Consider the following 11754-nt stretch of genomic DNA (forward strand, 5'->3'; position numbering starts at 1 on the left):
TGTGGTATTATTTCCTCTGTTATCTGTATAAAATTATATATACAAACTAAAATTAATATTGCTATACTTTATAAATATCTGTTCTTATTAAATACTATAGTGATTACGACGACATCTTCATAGCGTCTATCAGTTTTTTGTGTTCATCATGGCTTCGACGGGTTAGTGAAAATTTAATACTTGTATTATATAATTTTTATACAAACTATTTTCTTACAAATATCCTAAATATTCTTAACACGAATCGATTTTTTACAAGTTTTATAAATTTAATTAGTATATGCGTAAAAACAGTACAATTTCATTGTGGTCTTGCACTTGCCAGTTTTGACATTTTATGTTATTTAAAATTTAAATATTTATTTAATTAAATTAACAACAATGAAATTTATTTAGAATCCTTAGTATGCGATACACTCGATCTAAGCGGTCAAGGTTTGAAGAAACTTCCTCGTTGTCCGTCGGATGCAGATATCAGCACATTGATCATTGACGATAATGAGCTCCAGCGTCTCGATAATCTTGATTCTTATCACAGAATTACTAAGGTAATATGTTTATGATAATATGTTATGTAAAATTAAATTTATGTATTTATATTATATATATGTCCTTATACTTTTCTTCTTTCATTCTACTCTATACATTTCAATCATACTTCTTAAGGTAGTAAACAAACTATTATTTAAAAAATTTATAATTAATTTATTTCAGCTATCAATAGTAAGGAATCAATTGCTTCGTATGTATGGGGTATCAAAGTTACATAATCTTGTAACTCTTAATTTAGCAAATAATGGTATCTTGACCATAGAAGGCATAAAGGATATGATAAATTTACAAACACTTTGCTTAGCTGGCAATAATATAAAGGTATGATAAATATAAGTGTGGTACATATATCTTCTAATAGCTGAATTGGTGAATCTTTATAATATTGTATTAATCTGCAGTCTATTGAACACTTGCACACAAATACCAAGCTGGAGCATTTAGATTTATCTGAAAATAGCATCAGTCACATTTCAGACATATCTTATCTACGAAATTTAAAGGTAATATTGATAAGAAACTATGTAATCTTTAACTCTAATATTATTAAAACTAACGGTATTTTAGGAACTGTTTTTACATAACAATCGCATAATAACATTAAGGCAATGTGAACGCTATTTACCTACTTCTCTAGAAACATTTACATTGTCAAACAATAACATTACAGATTTGAATGAAATGTCACATTTAGCTAATTTGAAAAATGTAATCAATTTTTCAATTGCTAATAATCCATGTGTCAGTATGACAGGTAACAGTATGTATCCTTTTTATAATTGTATAATTCAAATTAATATTTTCAATTAGATCTTAGAAGTCAATTAGTGATCTATAGCAAAAACTTCTTTACGAAATATTTTCTTATTATTCTGAATGTCGTCACATAGAATTGTTCTTTATCAATAAAATATTATGCTTGTAGAATGCTAGGTACATATAAAACAAAATCATTCATACTAACTGTAGACCTACAGCTATAGCTTCTTAACAAATAGCTTATAGTGGTTTTGACTATCGACCTTTTGTTATCAATTGGTGTATGAGCTTGAAATCAATTGATGGCTATCATGTTGATCCTATTGAAAGGTGGGTGTCTTTCTAGAGATATTGGTCATTTCATTTATTATTTTATGTAGAGACATGTATAATTTTATTCAGTTTTTGAAGAATTAAAATTTATTTGAAATGATGGCCACTCAGTTTAAAAGCAGAGTGGCTATATTCTCAGGGACGCGGTAGACAATTCCGTGTTGGCGAACATGCATTACTTGCACAGTATTTAGCATCTGTTTGCCCACTTTCTGGTGAATCCCTAGAAAATGAAACTGACAGGAAGCTAAGGCTAATTTTGAGTAAAGCACAACATCATCAACAGCAATTAAATCAACAAAGTGATACTGGAAGTGTGCACAGCTTAAGTAGCGTCGGAATGAGTCCTTCTCCGGCTACTAGGCGTAGACTTAGTCATAACAGGACAGGTTCTCCTAGACGTGCCAGTGAGTTAATTAATCTTCCATTTCGTTCATTATTATTGCAAGTATAATATAAACTTTTGTACAGTTTTTCTTGTTACATTGATAAAACGTGGACTAGTAGTGATGTACACTTTCCAGTCGTCATGCACCTATATGTTCTAGTTATAATGTATTTTCTCTAGTTGCGCCAATGTTGACATACTATGAAGATAAATGCTTACAGTCACCAAAATTTTATGAAGCAAAGTACTGTGTGTGCCATTCGCCTTGTAAAGGTATCCAAAGTCAAAATCGAAATTAATCATACACGGCTATAACTGCATTGTAGACATGTGTAAAAATCTGAGATAAATATCATCTGTACTTTAGAAAGCTAATCAAAAATAAAAGTTAAATAATAATGTAACACATTATGTACAAATGTACATTATGGACAAATTTTGTCTTGGATTAATGCACATGTTTATGTCTTCTGTGCCTAGTATATAGTACGTTATTAAGTGATTACGTTTTTAAGCTTATAGCGCAAATGACTTTGGAGAATGAAAAAAGAGCAATGTTGTGATAACGATGCTAATTAGAAAATTTGTTTAGCAAATTAGTATTTGACGATTTGGAAATATATTTCACATAGTTCACACTTTTTATATTGTTTGTCCTTAGTCAGATATTATTTGCATGCTTCTGCTATTGAAGTTAGTCATAAAGAACTCAAATACAATAAAATATGTAACAATACATGAAATTAGCTGCAAATAAAAATGAATGTTATTTAATTAGGTTCATCAAGAAATTCATTGAGAATGAGGTCACCTGATAGAATGGTATCTAGTTGTCACACTGATGCTATAGTTTCTTCATGCCATACTTTATTAAGTGAAGATCAGGAATCATTGATGACTCAGAGTTTAGATCCAAATATGCTTTGTGGAACTTTAGCTAACAAGACTCCAAATACAGTTGTTTTGCAAGATACAGAGGGTAAGTAATGAATATTACTGAGTTTTCATTTCTTAAATAAAATCATATTACTAAAAATTTGCTTTTCAGAAACATCTAGCCCTCTGCAAGCTGCAACAAAATTAGTGCCAGTTCCTGAGTCTTTAATGAGTCCAGATTTTCGTCCACCATCTGGTCTTTCTCGAGTGTTAGCAAAAACTCCACCAAGCAAATTAACATCACCTTGTCAAATTACAATGCCAAGCAAGCTTATTTCTGATGGAGATGGCAAGGCTATTCCCATAATAAATACAGTAAATCCAATGGCTAAAACAAATCTTACTTCTATAAAAGCGAATGCACTTGTAAAAAGTAGTTCAGCAACGAATTGTGCTGTTGGAAAACCAAATATTGCTAAGCCTATTATTACAAATACTAATACTAAATGTCCCCATAGTGTGAAAATCAATAATTACGTTCAAAGCAAAACATTGCCTGCAAAACGAAATACAAAAAATTCACCAAACTTAGGCAGAAATATACAAAGGCCAAAGAGTGCAAATGATAAAATTAAAACTAGTGTCATTAAAAGCAATGGAGATGGCGATGCAGATAATGCTACTCAAAGTAGTGATGAAGATAGTGAAGTATGTCAAGCGAAATTAGATAGTATTCGACATAGAGCTATTCAAAGAAGACAGGAAGATAATAAAGGTGATCCTCCTTTTCTTTATAAATATAAAAATAGGTCTTCCTAATAAATTAAGAAGCTTAATAATTTTTTTCTTTTAAAATAGACCAAGATGAAGCTGAGAAAGCAGCAATATGTATTCAAAGGATGTGGAGAGGATATCATACTAGGAATCTTAATAAAAAAGCAACCACTATATTGAAGACTATCGAAATGTTAAGGACGAATAAATATATCCAGTATGGTTTTCATTTTCTCGTTAAATAAATGTAATATCGTTTTCAAAATATTGTATAATTTATGAATCTTTTTTTTTTAAGGAAACTCTCTACTGATATGGAAGCTACTCGAACTGCATTAGAAAGTGAACATAAATTACAGTTATTACAAATGCAAGCAATTAATGCATTGTGGAAGAAAGTTGTTAGTCTTCAACCTAATGCTAATCGAGATTCTACAAACACTGATAACGAAAATATTGCACAAAATGTAGACGTTGTAACTAATCTAGCACAAACATGTAATTTGTTGCATACTCAGGTAACATCAATTATATCTTTGTAATCCGTTTTAGAATATTAGTAACATTTCTGTTATTTAAAAATCTGATATATGATTAGGTTCAACAATTACAAGATTCTATGTCAGAAATAAAACGATGCATGTCGAATATGCAAACAAAAGCCAATCTTATTGATAACGGTGTTGCAACACAAACGGAAATATCGGCAGTCCATACCCCAGCGGGCGAAGAAAATATGTTTCCTTATGCACGACCACATAGACCACAAACTTTGCCGATTCATCAAACGATTCATGAAGGGAATGAGAATAAAAGTTTTGCATCTAATTTAATTGATAATGTGTTAAAAAAAGTATCTCAGTCTACTGATACGACAGATGATGAAGTTAATACTGATATCTTAAACTCTAATGAAAATCCCGAATTATTGAACTCAACTGAACATCCTGACATGTTTAAAAGCTGTGAAGAGATTATAGAACCTGATTTCAAGGACGTAGTGGAACATGATGTAAAACATGAATATGACGTAATTGATAATGCTGTTATAAACGGTGAAGTTTGTGAAGAAACACTATGTAAAGAGTTACACAATTTTATTGAAACAGAAATTACGACAGAAAATTGTGCAAATTTGGAAACGGAAAACAATTCAGAAGAAATTGAAAAGGAATAACTTTAATCTGAGGAGACATAGAAAAAGCAAAAAAAAATTGAAGGTGCAAAGTTGAAAGACTTGAACAAAAATAGGAAGAAACAAATGTGTATTCCAATAGATAGAGTAACTCATGAGTGGAATTAATACATTTTTAACTAAAAATACTCACTGTACATAGGTTCAGAGACTAGTCTTAATTATATTCAGGTAACAAAATTGAATGCTTTTAATTTCATTATGTCTCTAACATTTTAAAATCAAATCCATCGCAATTCAAAGGATTATCATGAAATACATTTGAAAAAGAGAATGTATCAAAAACAATTTTAAATAATCATGTCATTAAGTTGATTCATTATATGATGTGCATCGTGATCATTGAAGCAATTTTGAAATTTTTCCGTCCACATATCTGGCTTTTTAAAAGTTCACCGATGTACAAAGTGTGTATTAAGAATGTTAAATGTCTCACAAAAAGCTTTGCTCCTTCTTTAAAAGATCATCATAGAAATACTACTGTACAGGAAAAACCATGCATTCAATGTCACGAAGTCCAAAGTTATTTGTCAATTCTCAGATTGAAGTATTTATAAAAACACAAGAGAGAATTTTGATATATAAGTGCATTCCTTATTAACAGCAGAAAGTTTTTTAAGTTTTGTTAAAAAATTTCTTGGATAATGTTACCTAGATAGCTATTATTTTTATGTATTTATTTTTTTATTTATTTATCTATTTATTAAAAATTATGAACCCTAGAAAAAATTAATATTACTGCAAAATATAGTTAATAATGAAAACATTTTTAATCTAGTCATTGCAAAAGCTCCTGCATATAATTACTGTAGATATTAACTAAAACTTGTTACATAGGTATACAGTGTTATTAAAACAAATAAGATCTTTCAACGAAAACAAGTACTTGTTAAAAGGCGTGAGTTTTTGTTTATGACAAAGAGCGCTGTAATAATTCTTTTAAATGTGTGTATATTGCTTGAGTTTTATTATTAAAAACATTTAAATACAATAAATCGCTGCTACTATAAGAATATTATTACAATGAAAGAAACTATATGTGAGCTCCTATTAAAACTATATCTTATATTTATTTTATGTGACATACGTCCGCTAGGTGTCACGTACATAAGACACTTCAATGCTCAGAATTGTTAAGAACTTAATATAAATGTTAAATAAATAAGTCATATACATTGAATACATGTTTATAACAATATTTACTTTTATATCATTAACTTCTGTATATAATCTATATATGCATTATTGTTTTTTTTATAATATCATAAAAGTTTGCATCTGATACATTATTTTAAGTTATCAAAAAAATAATTAAATGTGATCGTATTTATATAAAGAAAGTTTGCTATACAAAATGGATATTTGATGTGATATAAGTATGCTTCATATGTTCCTTTCATACTTAGTAACGTTCAACAAGGCATATAGAAAATAATATATTTTTAACAGAACAATGTTCACAATAATATTCTCAACACATGTGATTACAGTATACTATGATTTTCTTTTGTACACATTACAGAAAGATTGTTATTGGATAATAAAAATGCTTAAATCAGAAAGCTAAAAATAAATACAAATATTTATTTAAACATTATGTTCAAATTTAGTACTATTTTTACGTAAAAAATATTTAAATAATTTTAGCTAACACGCATACAATTACTTTACAACGTTTCTTAGACAACACTAGTATTGTATATAAAAATGTGTGTATGTATAATTTTAAATATATAAAAAATTTTATATTTACATTTTTTTATAGAATAGTTTTTTTCATTTAAACATTTTTTGGAAAGTAGCTCTCTCAATAACTAAATAGGAATTCATGACTCTTTTAACTTTGTCAATTTCTAACAAAATATCTTTATTATTAGGAGATTCTAATAATGCTTGCTGTAAATCTGCTAAACCTAAATCATATTCATTTAGTCCCATGTATGCTTGACTTCTACGAAATAATGCTTTACTGTTATTCTGATTTATTTGTAAAACCTAAATTTAAAATTGTTATTAAACAATAGTTTAAAGTACTTATACTAAATTCAATTAAATCTTACCTCTGAACAAAGCATTAAAGCTTCGCGATGACTCTTTTGCTTTAATTTAACAGCTGCAAGATTAAGTAATAGAGTTACTTTAGTATTCACTATTGATTCATTGGAGGAATCTGGTACATCTACTATCTTCATCATCCACTTGTAATAGCGTAATGCTTTCTTATACTTCCTGCCTGCATCTACATAATTTTTTTGTAAAAAATAATAATTTCCCGAATCTTTTATCTTCTGAATAACATCCATTATATACTTGTACTATAAATATCCATGAATGTTCATTAGAAAAGCAATTCTTTTCTAAACATATATGCCTATAATAAGATCCTTACATCTTGTCTTTTAATATTTTTAGAATAATCCCAATCTTCTGGCCATGGGGTAAATACATCTTCTGTACCATCATTCTCTTCCAATTCCCAATTTTGATTATGTTTCAACTCTCCGCAGTCAAATATATGTATTTTCTATAATAAAAAATATTCATATAATTATTCATAATTTAAACCAGATACAAAAAGTGTCTACGTAAAACATATATGCTTGCCTGAACTGGTACATCCTGAATTGTTTTAGCTTGGGATACTTCTAATACAACACCCATTCCTTTCAAAACTTTACCAAATACGACATTAGTATTATCTAGATGTGTCGTGGCTGAAACAGTAATTATGAACTGAGAACTGTTGCTGTTTGGATAACCCTCATTTACCATGCTCAATAATCCTCCTGATGAATGAGAGAGCACAAAGTTTTCATCCTCAAATTGCGTTCCATATATACTTTCTCCACTTGTACCATTAAAATTTATTATATCTCCACCTTGGACCATAAACTGTGATAACACTGAACGATACAAAACTTCTTTCATTAAATATATTATTTTATATTACCTTTAGAAAACATTAATCCTTTTTGTTATACCTTTATGAAATATTGATCCTTTGTAATGTAATTTTTTGCCATTGATTCCAATACCTTTTTCTCCAGTACATAGTGCACGAAAATTTTCAGCTGTTCGAGGTACAACATCTTTAAAAAGCTCTATCACAATTCTTCCAGCTATATCATAGTATCATATAAATTATTTTTAAAATTCTAATAAAATGAAATGTAAAACAGAACAGTAATACAAACACTGAAAATTAGAAATTGACTAATATCCATTTATAATTCTAATCTTCATACATTACCTTTTTCTGATTCAATGGCTATATCTAAAAACACGATTGGATTTTTTTTACAGTTACTGTTCTGATCCCTCAGCGAATCTCCCATATTTTAATTAATATATATCCATATATAAAATAGGTTTTCAAAATTTTGTTTGCTAGCTAATTCTAATTCTACAAATGCATTATAGCATAGAGTTAACATCGTATGAAATTTTATGTTATACGAACTGAAATACCGACGTTAGTAAAATCATTAATTTCATTTGCGCCCTCTACAACTCAAAACGATGAATTTAGAAATTATATTCTGCATTATCAACAAAATTGACGAATCCAATAAATCTCAAACGAAATACTAAAGTGAAGATTAAGAGAATATATAGGTTTCTATTCATATTACACAAAGTAGCAGAATAAGCGTGACATTTTTTTGTCCCCTACGATTTGGAGGAGTCACTTGAGCTCCTTATCATTTTCATGTCACATGCACCTTTATCAACACATATTAAAACTTTAATTGTGGTACTGCATCTACATCAGATCTTATATATGACTATATTATATTCTGTCGATAACAATTCTTGTATCACTTATCGTTATCTCATTTGCAAACTTCTAATATTCACTTTTTTATTGTAAGTGACAGAATTTAGAAATATATTATGAAGAACTATTGTAACATTTTACAAGATTTCATAAAAAAAATCTACTGAATTCTTCTTCCCGTTATAATAGCAAAAAGAAACTTAGGTCCCACCGAGATTTGAACTCGGATCGCTGGATTCAGAGTCCAGAGTGCTAACCATTACACCATGGGACCTCTGAATCAATTGTTTTACTTACATAATATAATAATTAAATATTTTTTTTCGAAAAAATTAGTTATATCTGAACACTAATTGCTTTGTATATTTTACCATTGTAATATATTTTATAATAATTTAAAGCTGAGTTAAAATTAATACAGAAAAATATATTTACATAACAATGGATAAAAAATATAAGACATATTAGCTTTTTATATTGTTGTAATAAGTATATAACAATGAAGTTTTTGACAATATAACATATAATGTATATAGATTCGCAGCAATTCTTTTATACATTTATGTGTGTACATATACACACATATATACATAACCACACATATGTATATTTTATGAGTAACTTATATTTTTAAATTCAATAAGGATCCTCTCTATAAATTATAGTAATATACAAACAAGCAATGCAGATTATCAATATATAGATCATATTCAAAATTCTAGAAGCTTACCTAGTACTAGAAGGTATTACACAATATCACTATTAGAACTTTTATACTTCAATACCTGTCTACGGACAATGGTTATATGTTTTTTCTTAGAAAATAAATTCTTTTACTCATAATTCCAATTTTATATGTAATAAACTTACATGTATCCCAGATGTCACGAAACAATTCTTATGTGTATCTGTTCGTACAAATGAACAACATGTAAATAATATTTCACATTAAAGCATTGTCCATACTATTTGAGCAATAAAAATTTACAGTTTATTTTATCTATGTGATACTAATACATAAAATAGAGTGCAAAAGTTATCTTATTTCTGTTTTTACCTTGCTCTGTTTATCTCATACATAAGCAAATTTGGCAAATAGTCTTAATAACTTTAATTTTTCTTTTTTCTAATAATAGAATAGTACACATAGCCAATATTAAGTAATATATATTTTTAGAGGGTGTAGATTATATATTATATAAATACAACCCCAGATAGAAATGCTGTTTGTTCTAAAGCCAAGTTAGATAAAAGTGCAAGTTTAATGGCTTAATAAAAAAAGAGTAAGCGTTCCTGAGCACTTCCAGGTAGTAGTCTCCAACCACGTTTGATGTTCAAATATTGAATAATAGCACGTGCACAAATCAAAACTCCTAAAAATTAAATGTAGCACATATATTAATGTAAATATTTAGAAGTAATGTCAATAACAAAATACTAACCAAATCCCATTATCAACCACCATAGCCATGAATTTTCACGTGATGCAAGATCAGTGGAATGTTTAACAATAAATGTCCATTTTGACAAAGATAAACCAAAACCAGACAGTGCTCCATATCGAGATGCAATTGTATGACAGAAGCACATCATTAATAAAAATCCGATCCAATTAAAGCAAAATGCAACTGTTTTTGGAATATATATTATTTAGATATAAATGTAATAGAAATATGTATAATATGCAGGTATATATTATTTAATTTACCCAAAAATGCTGTAAAGAACATAAAATCAGTGCCAAGTAAAGTACTCTCTGGATCTCCTTCTACAACTTCAGTATCTATAGCCAATATTGTTAAAGGCCTTGATGGTGTTCTAATATTTTCAGGCTATAAAAATGTTATTCAATTGCATAATATACATTTGATTTTTAAAAGGATATTGTAATTAATTAATAACAGTACTATGTAATTAAATCAATTACCATGTGGATTTGAGGATAAGGTTCCCCTTGTAATGTTTTTTCACGTTGTACTTCCTCATAACTAGGTAATTTTGTGGCAACTTCATAAGGTGGTGGAGCTGAAAAATCTGCCTTTGGAGGTGGAATGTCTTCTCCTCCAGTCTATAATCATAATCTCCTTAATAATAATAATTTTCCATAATGTAACGAAAAATTTGTATCGTACCATACGGTCTTCAATTGAAGTTTGTGCTGCAGCAATGTTTCCCGAATTGATTATATCATTTTGTATAACTGATACAGACACAGCTAGTGTAGGTATTTCATTTTGGGATGATGGTTCCTCATTTAAGTTACTGTTTGTTTGTGGAGGCTAAAATCAAATTACTCATCTTTAATATTCTTTATCAATAAAAGATTTTAAATAATTAAAGATATAAAATATTGTTTATATTTTGGTTAAAAATGTTATTTTTTATATATCTCCAGTGTTGAGGTAATTAAAACAATATAACAAAGTATAAGGTTTTTTTTATTTTATTGTTTTTATTTTATTTAATCTCTTATTCTAAATCACTCTCAAGAAACAAACGAGGATCATTGTGGACAATGTTTTTATCGACATTTTCATGTCAGTATTTGTGCATAACGTGTATTATAATACATAGAAATATTATTTTACGCATGTGAAATATGTTTACCAAATAAAAGGTATTCTGGCAATCAGAGACAAATTGTAAATTGTTCATTAGAACCTTTGAAATATTTATTACGATCAGCATCATTTATGAAACATACCATATTGTTATGAATATTACTATCCATTCCTGGTGAAATTTATTCGAAGCGCAGTATATTATTTTGATTAAGTAGAAAAAATCAAAGATACTGTTTTCGTACGTACTGCTGCTTTCTAAGACAGCAAAAGTTCTTACAATCGATGGCTGACAGCTGGCAAGGCTGTATCGCCGTGAACTTAGATTTCCTTACACTTTCACGTCCATCATTTTCATACCTTTATCAGACATTGAATATTTTACTGTTACTTGTTAATAAATATTTCTTTTATTGACAGGATTTTTATTTTTATTTTTAGCTATCATTTTATTCATTTGTTTCCAATTTTGTATAAAATAATTAGAAGTTTGAAGTCAAATTTTGATTGGTTATTCATAAGACGATGTTGAGAATTA

At 28.3% G+C, this 11754-nt stretch overlaps 3 protein-coding genes and 1 non-coding gene across 6 annotated transcripts; 1 reads left to right on the forward strand and 3 right to left on the reverse strand.

Annotated features, from left to right (window-relative positions):
* The first annotated feature begins 42 nt into the window (after positions 1 to 42).
* On the forward strand, positions 43 to 6057 carry LOC132907682 (uncharacterized). Of its 3 annotated transcripts, XM_060961018.1 has the most exons (13): positions 43 to 161; positions 397 to 548; positions 715 to 873; positions 954 to 1055; positions 1120 to 1316; positions 1558 to 1641; positions 1756 to 2051; positions 2213 to 2305; positions 2811 to 3011; positions 3081 to 3683; positions 3767 to 3899; positions 3981 to 4200; positions 4281 to 6057. In XM_060961018.1, the coding sequence occupies exons 1-13, from the start codon at positions 149 to 151 to the stop codon at positions 4857 to 4859; spliced, it is 2832 nt and encodes a 943-aa protein (XP_060817001.1). In that variant the 5' UTR covers positions 43 to 148; the 3' UTR covers positions 4860 to 6057. The 3 variants fall into 3 exon arrangements, with proteins under 3 accessions (XP_060817001.1, XP_060817002.1, XP_060817004.1); XM_060961019.1 differs by lacking the exon at positions 2213 to 2305; XM_060961021.1 differs by lacking the exons at positions 1558 to 1641; positions 1756 to 2051; positions 2213 to 2305 and having other exon boundaries at positions 1120 to 1312.
* Positions 5812 to 8341, reverse strand: LOC132907700 (peptidyl-prolyl cis-trans isomerase D). Its single transcript, XM_060961051.1, has 6 exons — positions 8128 to 8341; positions 7859 to 7996; positions 7482 to 7780; positions 7267 to 7401; positions 6938 to 7192; positions 5812 to 6872 (listed from the first exon to the last, which is right to left on the reverse strand). The coding sequence occupies exons 1-6, from the start codon at positions 8210 to 8212 to the stop codon at positions 6654 to 6656; spliced, it is 1131 nt and encodes a 376-aa protein (XP_060817034.1). The 5' UTR covers positions 8213 to 8341; the 3' UTR covers positions 5812 to 6653.
* A 516-nt stretch (positions 8342 to 8857) lies between these two features.
* On the reverse strand, positions 8858 to 8929 carry Trnaq-cug (transfer RNA glutamine (anticodon CUG)). Its single transcript has one exon. It is a non-coding gene; the product is annotated as a tRNA-Gln (tRNA).
* Positions 8930 to 9119: 190 nt separating this feature from the next.
* LOC132907711 (NEDD4 family-interacting protein 1-like) lies at positions 9120 to 11532 on the reverse strand. The gene is made up of 6 exons (XM_060961067.1): positions 11360 to 11532; positions 10788 to 10934; positions 10583 to 10723; positions 10364 to 10487; positions 10098 to 10283; positions 9120 to 10028 (listed from the first exon to the last, which is right to left on the reverse strand). The coding sequence occupies exons 1-6, from the start codon at positions 11384 to 11386 to the stop codon at positions 9925 to 9927; spliced, it is 729 nt and encodes a 242-aa protein (XP_060817050.1). The 5' UTR covers positions 11387 to 11532; the 3' UTR covers positions 9120 to 9924.
* Positions 11533 to 11754: the final 222 nt, after the last annotated feature.

The sequence above is a fragment of the Bombus pascuorum genome, chromosome 6 (assembly GCF_905332965.1).
Source record: "Bombus pascuorum chromosome 6, iyBomPasc1.1, whole genome shotgun sequence".
In the NCBI taxonomy this organism is placed as follows: Eukaryota; Metazoa; Arthropoda; class Insecta; order Hymenoptera; family Apidae; genus Bombus; species Bombus pascuorum.